The sequence below is a fragment of the Esox lucius genome, chromosome 1, assembly GCF_011004845.1.
Source record: "Esox lucius isolate fEsoLuc1 chromosome 1, fEsoLuc1.pri, whole genome shotgun sequence".
Lineage (NCBI taxonomy): Eukaryota > Metazoa > Chordata > Actinopteri > Esociformes > Esocidae > Esox > Esox lucius.
The window spans coordinates 11,670,896-11,690,956 of NC_047569.1; the positions used below are offsets into that span (position 1 = coordinate 11,670,896).

Here is a 20,061-nt window from a genome sequence, read left to right on the forward strand (position 1 = left end):
TATCAGAACCTGTATTTCATACTAGTTCTGGATATCTTTAGTTGGAATGCAATTTTGACTAATAAAAATGGAATAGCAACCATAAACAATTTTGAATAGTTACTAGTAACTAAGAAATAAGTAAAAATAAGTTAATGGGTCTCATGTTTCTGTAGAAAGAGCTGCAGGGATGTAGGAAAGGCAACCGTGAGACATATTTATGTCTTTGATTTGCCGTTGTTGTTTTGTCTGTATGAGAGACGACCTCTCAGAGGAGTCATGATTGTTTGTGTGTAGTTATTATGTCAGTGTCTGGCTTAATACTGTGGACTTGGAATTGTTGTGAGGAACAAAACAATAACTGGAATACATTTCTGTAATACAAAAATCTGGTTGAATTATTACTGGCTGTGTTTTGACATGCCCAGTTACATAGTCACGAAGACGCTGCCATTTGTTGTAATTAAAACCTGGACGACACAAACTGAGGCATCCATTCATTAAACGTATTTCCCAAGATTCCGCTGTAAATGCACATTAGAGTAATGAGCATCTGTCTCCATCTTTGCATGCATTTTCACCTTTGTGCATTCTTGTGCTATAGCTTCATGTAAGAGGGTAAATTATTTCTGTCAACCTTTCCCTTTCTCTTCCTTCTTTCCCTGTCTTCCACTCTTCTTCCCTGCAGTCTGTTCACAGTACTCACGGGGTGTGTTCGCGATCTTCGGCCTGTACGACAAGCGGTCTGTACACACTCTGACGTCATTCTGCAGCGCCTTGCACATCTCCCTGGTCACGCCCAGTTTTCCCACAGAGGGGGAGGGCCAGTTCACCCTGCAGCTACGCCCCTCCATCAGGGGAGCTCTGCTCTCCCTGCTGGACCACTACGACTGGAGCCGCTTCGTCTTCCTGTACGATACAGACCGAGGTATGAGATGTCAATCTATTAATCAACCATTTACTCAGTTAGTTATTCAGTCAATTAATCAATCCATCTAATTAGTACAATGGTGGTAGAGAAGAGTTATTAATGAAGAGAAGACAGGAAGAGGGGTGAGAGATGTTAAGGTTGAGAGAGAGGAACGCATAGAAAGATAGAGGAATACGAGTAATGGTAGAGGGGCAAGAGTAAAAAAGTGGGAACACAGCTGGACCCAGTCATTCAAACGGCATGTTGTTGAACTGACTGATTCTGTTATTTGGGGAACAGGTTAAACTCTCCTGGCGGACGTTAAAGTCAGGCTTGTCTGCTTGATGCTGTGTCTGTTGGCTGTCAGGGCACAGCTGATGCCCTCTGCTCCGGACTATCATCATGGGAATACTCTGAACCATAAGACAGACATTCCAAGATCTGCATGCCAGGGTCTCTCTAGGCTTTCTGGGTGGCTTACAGTGCCAGTCCTGCCATGTCTCTTTATGTGTGTGTGCCTCCCTCTATCCCAGTCTCTGTGGCCTGGACTTGGCTAGATCAACACCAAGGGGATTGGGGGAGCGGTTTCCGCTTGACTTACTCATGATTCACAGAAGAAGGGCTGTTCATTAGCATTTCCCATCAGCCCTGTGCTGTCGGTAATGTGGTGGAAAATGGGTGGTAAGAGTGTGATCTGTTTTATGCTCCATGCTCTGCAGACAGCAAGGAGTGCCACACACACAAGGACACACACACACACAATATGTAGTTACTGAGGTTTTATCTGTTGTAAATCATTGAAATCTGTAATGATAATTTTTTCTAGGGCTTACGTGAGGTTTGAGCATGTGCCCATTACTTGACATACATTAGATATGGTTTCATCATTTCAGTTTTTTATTTCCATTGAAAAATGTACCGTGTTTTCCATTGTGTGGCTGAGGCTAGCTCCATGCCAGGAAAGAGACAAGCAATCTGGACACAATATGACAGACAGATACAGAGAGAGAGACAGACAGACAGAGAGAGACAGACAGACACAGAGAGACATACATACAGACAGACAGACAGACACAGACGGTTAGCCTCCAGCTGAGTACTGTTTACACAGGGACAGCTGTTGTTGTTGGCTGCTGTGACTCTGGAAGGTCTTTGGAGGACCTGTGGATATGAGGATGGAGACATCAGTGTGAGTGCATGGAATAGTGGAGGGTGAGCTGAAGAGAGGAACCACCGATAACGGTGGTGTCAGAGACAGGCAATGGAGTGTGTCAGAGAAAGGAGATTGGGACAGGGTAGTAAAGCGAGTGGTGGCGCTGGAAAGACTAGTGTCACAACCCATATCTGAGAGGGTGACAAGCAATGGAGTACACACACTGGCATTAAAGGAGTGAATAATTAACAAAATATAAATAAAAAACAAAGAAAAACTAACCTGTGAAGTGTGAAAGTAAGCATATGAGGAGTGTAATGGAAATGCATGGATGGATGTAAATGTAGTGATGTGCTGCTCGGCACTCACACTCGATACTGTTCCGATCTGTTCCGACACTCACTGCATCTGTTCCGAGATGTGTTCCAAATCACTTCTGGTCACGTGACGCAGGGGTCGAAAGATCGCGTGTTATTGAATGACACCTGTGTAGTTACGTCAGAGACAATTTACTGTCTCAGGTTTTGAAAACCAGTTGCAACCAACGCCAATAACTTTGAATGAGTGGCGACACTTTTTTGCAAATTAGCTTAGTTGGTAGTAACCTTAGAAACGTTCTATCATCTATGGCAGTAACTGTTTCAGTAGGCTAGGCATCGCAACCTTTACTGAACACTTTATTACCAATGTCAGTGCCAAGGCCACTAGCGAATTTCAGCGGTGGCTCATTGGGTAGTGTTGCAGACTTTCATTTGGAAATACACAAGTTTAAATCCTGCTTAATGTTTTCCATTTGAAACATGACTATTTATTCTTTTTTAATTATTTATTTCATTTACTGTATCTTATTGCTCTGCCTTTATCATCCAAATCATTATAATGGATGCAATGTTAAAAACTCTTATTGCAAAGCTGTTCTGGTCTTTTCAACACATTGTATCGGAAACGATGTCTGGAGTAGCGATGGGCTCCTATGCACACACGCTCAATACTGTTACAATCTTTTCGACACCCTTCACACACTCACTGCATCAGAACAATGTTTACGAAACATTTCTAGTCACCTGGGCAGGTGTCGAAACCCTGTCACGTGATATTTAATGGAACCACTAGTGTCGATTGAGTGTCCAACCTGACTGTCTCAGGCTTTGAAAATTGAGGTGGCATTACCAACAACTTTCAATTAATTGTGTCAATTTGTTGCAAGACTGAAATGTGTGAGATTAATCAGAGATTGTGAGAGTTAGCTGTGTGTTTGAAATGAGCCTGGTTAGTAGTAACTTGTTTTAAAGTACTTGTTACAAAGCTCAGGTTTCCACAGTTCTCGGGCGCCTGAGCACCCTGTTGATCGCTGTCGATACTTTCAATCGAGCTCTATTTAGCAATTGAACTAGAAACGTTTAGTTTTGGACTACTTCAGTAGTGGCGTAATGTGTAATGTCGCCGCCTACTGAGCAAGACGACCCTGGTTCATATACAGGCAGTCTTTGCTTTTTTCCCTTTAAAAACAAAATTTATATTCTCATTTACTGCAAAAGGAATAGGAATGAAACCGCTCTCACCCACACGCCTTTATCATCCAAAACATTATAATGAAGGAATGGTAAAATGAAAAGCAAGATGGAAAGGCGAGAGGATAGCGGGATATGAACCCCACATTTTACTTTTCAACTGGCACACACACCAAACTGTTGTGCCACAAAACCTTTCCTAGCAATATGGGAAAATATGTCTGTATGAACACTGAACATCTGCTTTTCATTTCTAACTAAGTTGAGTGTTGAGTGAATGTTTCAAGTTTTTTGTAAAGTCTCTAAACCAGAGGTCTCAAACCGGTTCCACGGAGGGCCGAGTGTCTGCAGGTTTTCTCTCTCACCTTGTACTTGATTGACTAATTAGGTCACTAATTGGTTAGTTTCTACCCTCACCTGGTTGTTTTTAGGTCTGAACTGGGAAACAATTGATTGGAAAAAACAAAAACCTGCAAACACATGGCCCTCCATGGAACTGGTTTGACACCCCTGCTCTAAACTTATGTTTCAATTGTCTGTATGTTTTGCTATATTTTTGTTTAGTTTCAACATCTGTGTTTGGTTTACACATGTACAGTGAGGGATTGTTTTTTTTTGATCCCCCTCTGATTTTGTACGTTTGCCCACTGACAAATAAATTATCAGTTTATAACTTTAATGGTAGGTTCATTTGAACAGTGAGAGACTAACAACAACAAAATCCAGAAAAACGCATGTCAAAAATGTTATAAATTGATTTGCATTTTAATGACTGAAATAAGTATTTGATTCCCTCTCAATCACAAAGCTCCTAATCTCAGCTTGTTACCTGTATAAAAGACACCTGTCCACAGAAGCAATCAATCAATCAGATTCCAAACTCTCCACCATGGCCAAGACCAAGGAGCTGTCCAAGGATGTCAGGGACAAGATTGCAGACAAGGTTGAATGGTTACAAGACCATCGCCAAGCAGCTGGTGGCAAGGTGACGAACAGTTTGGTACAATTATCACAAATGGAAGAAACACAAAAGAACTGTCAATCTCCCTCGGTTTGGGGCTCCATGTATGATCTCACCTCGTGGAGTTGCAATGATCATGAGAACAGTGAGGAATCATCCTAGAACTACACGGGAGGATCTTGTGACTTCAAGGCAGCTGGGACCATAGTCACCAAGAAAACAATTGGTAACACACTACGCCGTGAAGGACTAAAGTCCTGCAGCACCCGCAAGGTCCCCCTGCTCAAGAAAGCACATGGACCGGCCTGTCTGAAGTTTGCCAATGAACATCTGAATGATTCAGGAGGGAACTGGGGAAAGAGTAGTGGGTCAGGTGAGAACCAAAATCGAACATCATCCCCACCATTAAACATTATGGTGAACATTATGCTTTGGGGGTGTTTTTCTGCTAAGGGGACAGGACAACTTTACCGCATCAAAGGGACAATGGAAGAGGCCATGTACCGTCAAATCTTGGGTGAGAACTTCCCTCAGCCAGGGCATTGAAAATGGGTTGTGGATTGGAATTCCAGCATGACAATGACCCAAAACACACGGCCAAGGCAACAAAGGAGTGTCTCAAGAAGAAGCACATTAAAGTCCTGGAGTGGCCTAGCCAGTCTCCAGACCTTAATCCCATAGAAAATCTGTGGAGGGAGCTGAAGGTTCAAGATGCCAAACGTCAGCCTTGAAACCTTAATGACTTGGAGAAGATCTGCAAAGAGGAGTGGGACAAAATCCCTCCTAAGATGTGTGCAAACCTGGTGGCCAACTACAACAAACGTCTGACCTCTGTGATTGCCAACAAGGGCTTTACCACCAAGTACTAAGTCATGTTTTGCACAGGGGTCGAATACGTATTTCACTCATTAAAATGCAATTCAATTTATAAAATTCTTAACATGTGTTTTTGTGGACTTTTTTGTTGTTATTCTGTCTCTCACTGTTCAGATAAACCTACCATTAAAATTATAGACTGATCATTTTTTTGTCAGTGGGCAAACGTACAAAATCAGCAGGGGATAACATATTTGTTTCCCTCTCTGTATTTAACATCTTTTGCACCCAAAGTGAGTTTTTTAAGAATCTTATGTTCCCAGATTGAAGTTTCTCTTCAGTTTGAATTTACTGATATTTGATAACTATTTTGGTAGTCCTGGCTGGCGTCTCTGTACTCGTTGGCCTACTGTTGTTGACCTTGATGTCTGAGTGGTTGTATTTTTATCGGTGGTTGTCTAGGTTTACGCCATTCTACAGGCAATCATGGAGCGTGCAGGTCAAAATGGTTGGCAGGTGAGTGGCACCGGCAGTCTACACACACGCACATTTAGTTTTCTGTCCTGGTGGGGACCTAATCATAACCCAGAAATCCATGTTCTCTATGCCCTACCCTAATCCTAACCTTAATCTTAAAAACATTCTTAATAACCTAAACTTGACCTTGCCCTAACACCTAACCTGAAACTTAAACCTAAAAGTAACTCCAGTTCTTACACTAACCTAGTGGCAAAACTACAAACGTTCTTTGAGGTTTTACTATCTTTGCTTGGACATCCATTCCCCACATAGACTTGGATCTGACGTACACACACACACACACACACACACACACACACACACACACACACACACACACACACACACACAGAGGCAAAACAGACATATATCCTTACTCCTCTATCTTTGTACAGGTGAGTGCCATCTGTGTGGAGAGTTTCAATGAAGCAGCATACCGTCGTCTGCTGGAAGACCTGGACCGCCGGCAGGAGAGGAAGTATGTCATCGATCTAGAGCCTGAGAGACTGCAGTGCATTCTAGAACAGGTGAGCCTGAATACTGCTGAGCCTTCTACAACTGGTGAGCCTTAAAAACTACAGGGCACTCTAGAAAATGTGGCCCTCTGCGTGTTATGGTTAAAACAGATGAGGCTTAGAGACTCACATCTAAATGGGAATGTGATAAGCTGGCTTTTCATTTCCTCACTTAAACCGGAATGTCGGCTTGTTGAAGACCCCGCAGAGGGTGGAAACCCCCAGACAAGCATCAAAAGTCTTTTCTGATTCTCATACATGACTACCGTCATTGTTATCACCTCCATCTTGACTTTTACTCCCTTGCAGCATGTCGAAATGGATGCAAACTGGTTGAGCTGAAATTGCCCACAATGCACCAGGATCACTGCCTTTGCCATGACAATACTTCTGTGACAATGACACGCTCGGGGAATTGTGGCAAGCTGGTTCCATCCTTTGCAAGTAGTTCAGTTGACCTCTGTCAGTTGGTCACTTGAATGTAGTCCAATCTCCGTCACAGCCCAGTCTGTCAATCAACTGGGTGAGTGAAGGGGACCTGTTCTCATTTGTTCGACAGGAAAGTCAGTCATACTACTGGTTGTATATCCGTACTCCTGTCCTCCTCTCAGCAAATCACCTGTCTACCAGTCAGTCTTTTCTGCCGCTGTCATCTTTGACCTCTGGCTCAGGTTAATGTCTTGTTGGTCAGCCATCTGTCACTGCTTCACAGGGAACACATCATTCCTTTACCCTTATCTCCCTTCCTGTCTACTGGCCTGACAAATATGGGGAGAGACCATAAAGAAGCGTATCAACATTTCTCTGTAGCCAGGACCACTCAGGCATGGCCTTCTTCATCTGGGTACCTGTTATAACTGATTTATTTACTTTTTTATTAAAAACTAATTCTTAATTACAATTTCTCTATGAATTCTACCCCCCTAACAACAAACTGAATTATTTTAATGTAGTCATAACATGCTCCATCAATCAATTTAATTATCAATTTAGGACACATTGGGGCTATTGGAAACAATTATGTGATAAAAGATGTGATAAAACGTGTATTTGGCCTTAAAATTACTCCCATAATGTTAATAAACGCCCCTAAATAACACGAGGAAATATGTCAAAGTAGGTCAACCAAACTTCAATCTGAAGGATTTAGGTCTATGATTTGTAGTGACTGAAATACAAAATAAGATATTTCCTCGTCAAATTCCTAAGAGTCTTTGCTTCAAGTGGGTGTAATAGGTAATTGTAAAAATAATTCATAATCAAATTTGTTGGAGTGAAATAAAAAAACATTCCTGGACACTCCTTTATAAAGTAGATGCCAATGCAATAACTAGGATTAATTTCATAAGGGACTGAATTATGTCCTGTTGGTTAATGGTTTCAAGCTATATTACCACCATCTAGTGGCCACAATAAACGAATGAATCAGTAACTGGTTCTGGGCTCCAAGCAAAAACTGAGCATGCCTACATTAATATTAGCCTATCCATAGAAAATATGGTTTAGTAACCCACTACCGACTCATATTTCTCTAAACAGTAAATAGGCAATACCTGGCATTTTATGTTCATCAGACTGGATTGTTTAGGAGAGTAGGTTACTACTTGTCCAAAAATGGTACTGCTACTGCTTGTCTACTATTTGTTTACAAATGGTGCAGCCTTCAAGATATATCATGATATTTGAGGAGGACATTTGATGCCAACCCCTACTGCAATTGCCTACAGGTAGGCCATGTGATTCTGCTTGTTCTGGACCTCAGAAAAGGGAGATCATTGGTTGCTTATGACATTGACTTTAAGCTAAGAATACAGGTATAAATATCAGTACAGTATACACTACCATTCAAAGGTTTCACTTAGAAATGTCCTTGTTTTCCACGAAAACATACATGAAATGAGTTTCAATAGTAAAAATTGAAAAATGAATAGGAAATAGTAATCGACAAGGTAAAAAATATATTATTTAACTTCTCCTCCCACAAGTTGGCTTAGCTTGATGGGTGCTTCTCACGTACCATATGGTCAAGTTGATCCCACAATAACTCAATAAGGTTGAGATCCGGTGACTGTGCTGGCCACTCCATTATAGACAGAATACCAGCTGACTTGCATAGTTTGGAGCAGTTTTTTATGTAATTGTCTTGTTGTAGGAAGAAATTGGCTCCAATCAAGTAGCGTCCACAGGGTATGGCATGGCATTGCAAGATGGAGTAGCCATTTCTTCTTCAAGATCCCTTTTACCCTGTACCAATCTCCCACTTTACAACCACCAAGCACCCCCAAACCATCACATTGCTTCCACCATACTTGACAGATTGCATCAAGCACTCTTCCAGCATCTTTTCATTTGGTTGGCGTCTCATGAATGTTGTTCTTTGTGATCTGAACACCTCAAACTTAGATTTGTCTGTCCATAACACTTTTTTCCAATTTTCCTCTGCCCAGTGTCTATGGTCTTTTGCCCATCTTAATAACTTATTTTTATTGGCCAGTCTTTTCACATGGAATAGCTTTCATTTCTCAGAATTAGGAAGTTTTAGAGTAAAGTTCTTTGTTTCTGGCCATTTTAAACCTGTATTTAAACCCACAATTGCTGATGCTCCAGATACTAGTCTATAGCGGGCCATTTCTATTGCTTCTTTAATCAGCACAACAGTTTTCAGCTGTGCTAACATTATTGCAAAAGGGTTTTCTAATAAACAATTAGCCTTTTAAAATAATGAACTTGGATTAGCAAACACAGCGTGCCATTGGAATACGGGAGTGATGGTTGCTGATAATGGGCTTTTTTCAGCTGTTTCCTGATACAATAGTCTTTTATAACATTAACAATGTCTACACTGTTTTCTCGAAAACAAGGAAATTTTTAAGTGACCCTAAACATTTGAATGGTAGTGTATTTATGAATATTGCTTTTTGAAAATGATTTGCTGTTGGCCCTAATAATTGCAGGTTCTGTTGTTGTCAGTAAATGTATTTGTGTGCCCATGTTTACGTTTGTGCACGTTCATGCAGATCTTTTGGATTTCTGCCTACTTTTTACAATGTAATAGTATGTAATCAGATTACATTATTGAGTATGAGTAATCCAAAAGCTGCGTTACTGATAACAATTCTAGACCGGTAACTTTGTAACTATAATGGATGACATTTAAAAAGTAACCTACCCAACCTCTGGCAGTAAATCATCTAAATGAGCTGTGTGCATTTATCAATCTACGAAATGTGACCAAATTACACAAATTACATCAATGGTCCTGATATATATGTTTTAGGTCTGTAGTTTTTATTTTTTTAAAGGTTGCTTCAGAGTGGTCGTAAGATAGTGATGAATAAGGTCCCAAGTTAGGTTTACTAAGATACGAAGAACTGAAGACAAGATAAAACATAAAGCGATTGGTGGAAACTATATACCGGGTTGCAGCTAACTCATGGTCTTAATCCACCTTCGCCCCAGCGCCTCATTTTGTGGCTCTCACCTTCTCTTTAACCTTAAATGTTTTTTTTTTTTGTATTTTAAGGTTTAAATTCTTTATGGGTGAGAAATACAAGCTGTTATTTTCATCCATCTCCATTTTATGTATGTTAAACACAATCTTCTGACACTACAATACAGTTGCTTTTGTCTTTTCCAGCAAAGGCCTCAAACGGAGACAGTACAAAATTGAGACAGTCGACTTAGAGGCACCCACTCACCACTCGTTTTTTCATGTTGGAATCAGTCTGGTGTAATTATTGTCACCGCATGTAATTTTGTCTTGTCTGGCAGGGGCAGGTAGTTATCAGCCAAGAGTGGACCCATCTCCAATCAGTAGAAATAGGAAGCAGGGAGTCTCGCATTTGGTGTTGTGTTAGCTGATGATATATCATACCGACAGGGTATTCAAGTTACTACTTTAACAATTTAAATGACCTATCTTCAAAGATAGGAGGCAGGTGAAATTAGGTGAGTTTAGGTGGGATAATTCTAGCCAACAAGAAGGCTGATACACATGTATATAATTCTCAGTGTTTTTGTAACAACCTAAACATTTCTCTTGCAAATAAGCACTTCATTATAGTTTAAGCTCTTCAAATGTTTTTTTTGTTTCATTTTAGTTGATGTTTTAGTTTAACATAATTACCACACACACACACAACCACACACAGTTGGCTCAGAAATAAAGGCATGGACAGAATTTGTTCTTTTTTAAGACCTTTGTTTTTGTTTCTTTCTCCCAATCTCCCTTTCTTCTCTCGTATCTGTCTTCCCTTCTGTTTCATCTCCAGGCAGTAAGTGTGGGGAAACATATCAAAGGCTACCATTACATCATAGCCAACCTGGTAAGTGTGTATGTGAGTGTGCGCATGTGTGTGTGTGTGTGTGGGGGGGGGGGGGGTGGGGGGAGGGGGGGGATGCATCCTAATGATGAGTGCATCCTAATGATCTAGTCTTTGTCACCTCAAGTCTTGCTCTCCTGCCACAAACCGCAACACCATTACACCATGTAATACTCTGGGTGTGTAGAACTTCAGTTAGCTAATGAAGCTGATTCTGCTTCTGCTGACATTAACAGGTGAAAGCCAACACCTGCGTCCCCATTTACGTGTACTGTGTTCAGATGAAGATGAAACAGGGGCTTACTTCTCCCTGAGGAAACTGAGCCGGGTAGACAGTCTGACGTCTTCGTAAGGAGAACGGTTGGAAAGCACTTCAAACAGCGCACTCCCCTTCATTGGTTCTCTCGTTCCTTCTTTCAGTCTCTATCTCTTTGGCTTGGGTAGAGAAGGCTTCAGTTCAGGGGGTTTCGGTTCAGGCTTGGCAGGCCTGGCTTATCTGTGAATGTGGTTTCTCTGCCTAACACGTCTTCCGCTTCTTTTCTCACTCTCTCGCTCTCTCCACCCCTCCAGGGTTTTAAAGACATATCGCTGGAGAGGTTTATGCATGGTGGGGCTAACGTCACAGGGTTCCAGTTGGTTGACTTTAGCAAAGCCATGGTCATCAAACTGATGCAGCGCTGGAACAAACTGGACCAGAGAGAGTACCCGGGTTCTGACAGCCCACCCAAGGTACACACGTGCAAGACACATTCACGCGCACTCACACGCTAGGAAAGGATTCAAGAATCCTGCTGGACCGAAGCCACTTTTCTCCTGTCACAGCGCTTTAGCCAATCAAAAACCGTGACACTGAGAAGCAGCGGGAGAGACTCAGCCAATCACACTGTGACAGAGCATTAGACACAGAATGACACTCATCTTCCATAGTGTCCCCTCTTCTCCATATTGTATGATCTTCTCTCTCTCTCCCCTTCTCTTACTCAATCTTTTCTCTACAGAATGACTTTGTTAATGTTTCTCTCTCTCTCTCTTACACACACACTCCAGTATTTATTCTCATGGTAGATATTGACCTGCAGCCATGTTCTATTTTTAGGTGTGTTTATCTACTGTCCTCTGTCCTCCTCTGCATTAAATATTCATTATACACGGTTCACGGGACATGCCCTATGATGACTTCGTAGCTCTCTCTCTGATTCACTCTATTTGACCTCTCAATAATTTCCTCTCTCTTACACTCACTCTCTCTCAATGTCAACTGAATTCAATTTACTTCATTGATATGGAAAGTTGGGTTACTTGCATTGTCAAAGCAAACATGAAATAACAGTCAGAACAACGCCAGACAGGCAATGATAATATGAACACATTCCCACTAATAGCTACTACAGAAACAATAGTAATTTCTCACTCTCTCTCCATCTCTCTCTTTCTATCTTTCTCTCTCCATCTCTCTCTCTTTCCATCTCTCTCTCTTTCTATATCTCCCTCTCTGAATGACTGCTACTTTTGAATGATATCTTAAAAATAGCTTCTGTCTTTGATCATTTTCATATTTACGTGATAAATCCCAGTTAAAAGAAAGTTAAATGCGTGTTACTGCGGATGTGTGAGTGTTTGTGTGGACATGTGGGTGTGTGTACGTGTGGGATTTAGAATTTGTCATTCTCAGCGTTCTATTCCTGGAATACGCCATGAAAGCAAATGTCATTTGCTGCCTTCCATTATCCGGAGACCCCTTTCAAGACCAAAGGAGCTCAGAACTGTTCTGTCAGGAGGGTATTGACGCTTACTGCATTATTAGTGAATGACTAGGGCCTTCCTTAGCCAGTAAATTGGGATCAATCAGAATCAATTAGAAAGCTTGATCAAAGGCCAGAGTTTTACACGCACCTGTCATAGAGTATTAGAGACTGGTGTTCTGGTGTCACCGCTGAACAAACACTTGTCTGTTCTCAAAGACAGACAGGAGAAAGATGAAGGGAAGATCTTCAAAAAGTCATGGTTTAAAGCTCGCAAAGGGGCCGAGCGGGAAAAGAGAGAGAGAGAGAAACAGACCTGATGATATGTGTGCCCCCTGAGTGTATCGTCCTCTCATCTATTCATCCCCTCCTCTCCTCATCCCCGCCTCTCCTCATATCTTCTTCCTCCTCCTCTATCAGTTTGGTCTTTGTTATGATGTGAAGGCTTCCTGCTTCCTGCGTGACGGCCTCAGTAATAATGTCTTTGAGTGTGTGTGCGGGTGTCAGTGCATGTGTGTGTGCGGGTGTCAGTGAAGTCGGGGCTCCCTGCAGTATGTGTAGCTCAGTGTTATACCCGTCAGGTAACCCTCTGAAGACCTTCATACAGTACCCTTCTTAAATTATTATCTTACTAGTGCAGATGTCTCTCATGTGGATCCTTTCATTCTCATACTAAACAGGATTTATTTCATTCATTTTCAATGCAGTGGTTAAAATTAACCTTCAACCTGAAACATACACTTCCTTATTCCTAAAACAGGCATGCAATTGTCTGCCCTTTAGTTGTTGATGTGAAATATCTTATCAAGATCAAATCTCTTCTTCTGTTCTCCTTCTCACCTGTATCTCCTTTTTTCTCCTTCCCCTCCTTTTCTTCCTCCCGCTCCTTCTCCATTATCGTCATCCTCCTCCTCAGTACACCTCATCTCTGACATACGACGGTGTCTTGGTCATGGCCGAGGCCTTTAGGAACCTTCGTCGACAGAAGATAGACATCTCTCGTCGGGGAAATGCAGGCGACTGTCTGGCCAACCCAGCTGCTCCCTGGAACCAAGGCATAGACATGGAACGTACACTCAAACAGGTATTCTATGCTCCTACTTGATTCGGGACGTTCTGTGATTGTTCCACGTTCTACTCTCTGACCCGTCGATCTTCTGCGTTGTCCTGGTTCCAGGTGCGTATTCAGGGTCTGACGGGCAACATCCAGTTTGACCACTACGGCCGCAGGGTCAACTACACCATGGACGTCTTTGAGCTGAAAAGCAACGGACCACGACGGGTAAGGGCATATGCTGACACTCGACAGGGGAATATAACAAAGGAGATGACGCGTATTTTCGGGTTTTGCCAGGTTTGTTGTTTAACCCTCTCCCCGCCTCTCCTAGATTGGCTACTGGAACGACATTGACAAGTTAGTTCTGGTCCAGAATGAACTGCTTTCTTTGGACAACGGCACGTCTATGGAGAACAGGACAGTCGTCGTGACGACCATCATGGTAACGTATTCCTCTAGCTCGTCCCCTTCCCTCAAACGCTCCAACTGTCTAAAACGGCTTCCTGTCCTCAACTCCTGGCTGTCTGTGCTGATACGTGGAAAATAAAAAGTTTGTAGGGATCCACCGTGCGGTCTTCTCAGATCAGTGCAGAAGAAGCGGAAGGCTCCTTAGAATGCTGAGACCCACAGCAGGGAGCAGAGTGCCAACAGTGCCTCTAGTGGTCAGAGCTAGGAGTGACACCATCGTGTTTGACAGATCAGTGACAGGTTATTGTGACAGCTGGCTAGCGGGTCATAGCAGGCAAGGGGAAAAAATGCAGGGGGGCCGTACCAGACAAATAAGACATGCAACTGGCAGGTTGTCTTTTTACATTGATTTGGTTTTCTTTTTGCGTTTAAGTCACTTGTCAAGTGTGAAAGAGAGAGGAGTTTTAGTCCTTTTACCTTCTACCGTGTGTGTGTCCCCTCCCCTTCTTCTCTCTGTGGATGTCACTTTCTCTCGCTCTTTCTCTCTCCCCCCTGTCTCCCCCCCCCATCTCTCTGGATGACCCATGCCCCTGTCAGAAGGCCATGGCTAATGTTACCTCAGCCGCCTCCTCCTCTTTGCAGCCACTGATGAGGAAGCCTCTTCTACGGCACTGAGGACTAACAGTACAGTACAGACAAACAGACAGACGGATGGGAGATGGACTATCACACGAAGGATTCACAGGCCGAGTGACCACAGAGACTCTAGCTGTATTCCACCGTGTTTCTCTAGCTATGGAACTGAGACAAGAGGACTTATGAGAAGACCGAGTGACAATCAGGCCTGCGGGCCTCTATCTATCTCTATCTGCTTTGTCATGGCTTTGCCTTTCCTTCACCGGGCGGAAACTGCAGACACGGGACAGAGCACAAAAGTGTGAATGTTTCGGGAAAGTGTTTTATTAGATGCTGGTGAAAACGTGTCCCTTCTTTTGTTTCAATGGTGATGGCTGGACTTTCATTTCGCTTTCCCTGCTTCGTTTATGTTTTTACTTTCTCGTATGGATGAAGGAATTTGATCGGGTGCAGAGAAAGAGACCCACTCAGAAGAGGCAGGGGCCGTGCAGAAACAGCCACACCAGAAGACAGCCATCCACACACTTTCTCACAGACTAACACCCCAAAACACATCTACAACAACATCACTGTTTCAAATAAACTCACCGCGACCTAGCCTACAAAAAAGGTTGTTCGGAAACTTGCTGTGTATGCATGAACATACACACTCAAAGAAACCAACACTATCTCCGCCACAGACAGGCACGCACGCTAACTCACATGGTCCCAGTGTATTGATTTTGATTGATCTCACAGTGTTGATCTTATTAGTCTTGGCTTGTGTTCGCATGCTAATGGGCGCAATCAGTACGTGTGTGTGTTTGTACGCATATGTGGGGCGTTTTGTCTGCAATTAGTGTGTTTCATCGCCATGCCTGTGAAAGCCGGCTTACTGTCTTCACATCACACCGGCACACCCCAAGCATATAACTGCCGTAGGAATTCGGTGTTCTCCAATGACTGCGTCAAAGAGCGTGTATCGACAGTGAGGCACTGCAGGTGTTTTGGGAGGCACAATCACGGTAGAATCGTAAAATCGACAATTACGTACAACAGCCGTGCACTAATAGAACTAATTGCACAAGCAATTTTTTTCCATAGATCTAATTCATTTTACAGGAAGTTGCATGACGTATTGTACATCATGATTTCCCTGAAATACATTACGAAGCATTACAAGCTTTAAACTTTTTTTTTAACACAGATTACAATTACGATAACAACCGCGGTTGGTTGCATAACCATTAATTGTTACCCAAAATGTCATATTAGTGCCAGACCTGTAGCGGTTAGCACTTTGTCTCCATTCATTTGTCATTCATCTGGATTTCTTCAGCGATACCTGCTGTTAACGCTGTATCTCCCTGATGTTTAAGTTTGAGTATAGCTGTTCTGTATTGAGTGGTGGGATAATTAGCTTTATGGTGCCTATGTTGCTGTTATCGACCTGAATCATTCACCACCACACATCCACTGTCTCTACTCTCTATCTATCTCCTACATATCTGTCCCTCGTTCTTTCTCTCTGTCACTCCATCTCTCTCTCGCCCTCTCTCTGTCTTTTCCTGTCCGTCTCCCTCCCTCCCCGTCACCTCTACACTTCTTTCCTCTGTCTGTTTTCTCACTCCCGTATTCTCATGTAAGACATTTGCTGCAGTGTTCAGCAGATGAGAACAACAGCCCAACATTCCTCCATGCACCTATACTGACACTAAACCCCAATAACACTCACACACGCTGTGACAAGAGTCTGCAACAAACTGATAACAGACAATAACCAGTTGTAGGCAGAACCCCAAGAAGTGTGTGTGGACATCCATGTGTGTGGCCTTCCGTGTGTGTGTATGCCCATACCTGTGCTTACATGCAAGTGTTTTTTCCATCACAATACTGAACACTCGTCAAAGTCATCTTTCCTGATGTTAAACTGCCGCCCTTCTAATATGTAAATAATTTCTGCAAAGTGAGGCCATATTAAGAGGATACTTATCAAGTGTTTGTCAGATATTGTCCTCACGTAGCCTAAAGTCAAGTTGAGTCTATATTCTCCACCATCTGTTCTCCAGATCCTGCTACACAGTAGGGTTACTATTTAGGCAAACATTTTAAACATCTAAGTCTTTTTTTTTTTTTTACAATGTTTTAGTTTTTTCTGAAAACGTAAATGTTTCTGAAAAATTAATTTCTCAAAACTATATTAGAAAATGTGCAAATACATTCATCAAAAGGACACGACAGCCTGCAAAATAATTAATGCAACCATATTTTTTAGTTAAGTCTTTCTATCCCAGTAGATCAATACATTTCTTATCCTAAAATGTAGAATTAAGGGTAATTACTCTTTCTGTTTTTATGGATATTTCTCCAAACAACTTCATATGCATGAAATATAATGATTCCTATTAAAAAATATATATGGTCATTGTATGCAGGATGTATTCATCTGTGATAATCCAATCCAATTGCAAATATACAACACAAGCTCTTTTACTTTTAAAGGGGAATACAATGGGGCTCAACCATTTCCATTGCTCAGTTCTGGAATGGAAGACCACAACGTTCTGGAGGATGAGTAACCTAAATTTACTTCAACTTCACTGTCTACACTTATATGTCAGTGATTAAGCAGACGTGCTTATCCAGAGTGATTTAGTGTCTGCATACATTTTTATACTTTTTTGTGGTGGTCCTTCATGGGAATCAAACCCATAATGCAGACGATGCCTACTCAATTGCTTTAGGTATCGGAATATATCAGGCAAGGCATAGAGAGTTAGCAAATCTTACGTCACCTACCCAATAATTTATTGTCTTAATCTCCCCATGATGCTAACATTAAAGAGCCCAGAGTTAAATAGATGTATTCATCCTTAAGATTAGAAATGCCCAGTTAGGTGCCGAAATGCATACTACTGTATATGTGTGAGTACTTTTCCCATAGACAGCGTTGTAGATTCATTCAATGTACTAAGCTAAAGTCAGAGTAATGCACTTGTCTCTAATTCTAAGTAATTTGATTTATTACGGTTAAGAAGTAATGATACATTTGATCAAAATAGAGACTACATATCAGCAATTGTCACTGTAACAAATTGCTCAAAGTATAAAATACAGACCTTAATATTCCACACGTACCAGTGCCGGGAGAATCGTTTTCACATTCAGTCCCTGAATTATAATTGCTTTTCCTTATTCTACCCTGACAGCCAATCTTGCAAAATCCCCCCTAGCATCAAAAGCATCACTTCACCTTGGCAAAAACAATGAAATAACAGACAGGAACTCAATGCAACAATAGGAGAGGACATGTTCTCACAATGCTCTTTTAACGGTCCCGCCATCCGGCCACCATTTCTGCACAACATCTCTGTAAAATATGACAGATGGCCCGTGCGGTTAAATAACTGGAATACTCAAGCGTACAAGGGAAACCAAAACCACAGTTAAATCCTCACAATAACATGAATTAAAGTCTAATCAGACACCACACCTTAACAGGTGCCCAACGACACTGGTGGATGGGGAAGAGGTGTGTCCTGCTCTTTCAGAGATGTCAAAGTGTTGACATTAACCCTGAATATTTATTATCATACTGATGATGACTGGCTGGATAGTGCCAGGTTTAGAAAAGACCATGATCACAAGTCTGCAAATACATTAGATCGTTGCTGCTCTATGTACGGAAATCTCTCGACAAAACAAAAATCACCTAATTACTTACACAAGGCTGAGAAAAAACTAAATGTAATGGAAGAAGTTGCACGTTATGTGACTTCCCAATAGATGGCAAGGAATATGAACTCAGCTCGGATTTAGAGATTGAGATTTTTTTGTGTTGGACTACGCCTTTAAGGCTTTACGACAGTCTGATGGTTGAAGCGGCACAGCTACGTTTGAGAGAATTTCAGACTGTGTGACTTTTTTATGAGTGATTCACACTGAGGAAACAGAGATCGAGCTTAGAGGGGTGCTAATGTGTGCATGAAAATAAGGTTGGGGAAATTAAATGTGCTTCGCAGCTTGGACAAAATATACAATGTAACATGATTCTGCCTTAAGATAACTGCACAGTATATTTACTTTCAGACACTGGATAAATGCAAACACCAGTACTGTGTAAGCATGTAAGGCTTGATTCTACCTCGAGGTCCTTGTGAGTAACAGAAATCTCACAATTATACCAGAATTAAAATCTCTAGGTAGGATGGCCTTATGGACTATGAGTTTGATATGTTAGTAATATCCTTCTTTACCAATGCCATGTCTCTAAAATTCGGTCTAAAATATGTCACACTTTCCTATTTGCTTTGGTATTGTCACTAATTTTATGTTGCCTCTCAGATTTATTATGGCAGACACCTTGGCATCCAGGGTTGTATCCATCTCACTTGTAAATGACCATTATACAACAAGATGTGTATATCAGTTTGATTTCAACTATTTCATATAGTGTTTATTGCAGCTATTCTAATTTGATAGATGTATAAAACTTTTGAAAGCCTGTGAGTCTGAATACAAATATTTGAAATTCTGTATCATGATTCTTTTCAATCTAGGAGTGTAACACATGTCAAAGCATTGTTCTGTGGACCAGAGTAAAGTGCCTCAGGCATTCTACCACCTGGGTTTCTTTATGGAACCCTGAGCTCCTGATGGATTAATGTGTCAGTCAGTGTGTGTATGTGTGTGTTTGTGTGTGTGTGCGCGCACATGCTCAGGCTTACTTGTGCATGTGTGTATTCTAACTGCTAATGAGACATGTTGGTGGTGTAAAGAGTTTCTTTAAAGACAGAGGATGCATCTGTCCTGTGTACTACATGCCGCCAGAACAGCACTGTAGCTGCTCACCTCTCTGTTCTTCCTCTCCCAGTGTCCTTTCTGCTGTTCATTTTTTCTTTTTAAGATAGATTATCTGTGTGGAGTCAGCCTTTTCCCCCACTGAAGCTTAGTCTTCAAGGGAACATAAACTTGGCACCAGTCGTAGACTATCAGGATATAAACCCCCACTGCTCACACAACGGCCTTTTAAAATGGCCTGTGATATTTTCTTCGGTTGCCATAAAACGTCCCTTTTGGCTCTGTCACTGTGATCCTGTCATCCAGCGGAGGCTTTGGGCTACGTGTCATCCACCCTCTCCCCAAAAAAGTCTCACTCTTCAGGATAGTGGTCATTGGTCAGTGTGGGTTAGTTGGTCAGTCTGGGCCTAGCCGCGCCCTCCTCTGTCTCTGATTGGTGTGTTTGTGGGTGTAGGAGGGTCCATATGTGATGCTGAAGAAGAACTGGGAGTTGTATGAGGGGAACGACCAGTTCGAAGGTTACTGCGTGGACCTGGCTTCAGAGATCGCCAAACACATCGGCATCAAGTACAAGATCGCCATCGTCCCAGACGGAAAGTACGGAGCCAGAGACCACGAAACGAAGATCTGGAATGGCATGGTGGGAGAACTGGTTTACGGGGTAAGGATGGCGGGACGACATGAGGGATGGGTGGCAGGTGGGAGGTATATGGATTTTGGAATTTGTTACTTTCAGTTACTTTCAGTGTTGTT

At 42.1% G+C, this 20,061-nt stretch overlaps 1 protein-coding gene and 1 long non-coding RNA gene across 8 annotated transcripts in view; one reads left to right on the forward strand and one right to left on the reverse strand.

The window, feature by feature from the left end:
- gria4a (glutamate receptor, ionotropic, AMPA 4a) overlaps nucleotides 1-20,061 on the forward strand; it is a 101,201-nt gene that overhangs the window by 44,260 nt on the left and 36,880 nt on the right. For 6 of the 7 annotated variants that reach the window (XM_034291929.1, XM_034291930.1, XM_034291928.1 and 3 more), the window contains exons 3-11: nucleotides 668-908; nucleotides 5,795-5,846; nucleotides 6,245-6,376; nucleotides 10,636-10,689; nucleotides 11,257-11,415; nucleotides 13,345-13,512; nucleotides 13,606-13,710; nucleotides 13,817-13,927; nucleotides 19,763-19,969. In XM_034291929.1, coding sequence (XP_034147820.1) covers nucleotides 668-908; nucleotides 5,795-5,846; nucleotides 6,245-6,376; nucleotides 10,636-10,689; nucleotides 11,257-11,415; nucleotides 13,345-13,512; nucleotides 13,606-13,710; nucleotides 13,817-13,927; nucleotides 19,763-19,969 — 1,229 coding nt within the window. Of the gene's footprint in view, nucleotides 1-667; nucleotides 909-5,794; nucleotides 5,847-6,244; nucleotides 6,377-10,635; nucleotides 10,690-11,256; nucleotides 11,416-13,344; nucleotides 13,513-13,605; nucleotides 13,711-13,816; nucleotides 13,928-14,535; nucleotides 19,045-19,762; nucleotides 19,970-20,061 lie in introns of those variants that run through there. The other variant, XM_034291935.1, reaches the window with a different exon arrangement.
- Nucleotides 800-1,891, reverse strand: LOC109616042. Its single transcript, XR_004575718.1, has 3 exons — nucleotides 1,809-1,891; nucleotides 1,491-1,602; nucleotides 800-888 (listed from the first exon to the last, which is right to left on the reverse strand). It is a non-coding gene; the product is annotated as an uncharacterized LOC109616042 (long non-coding RNA).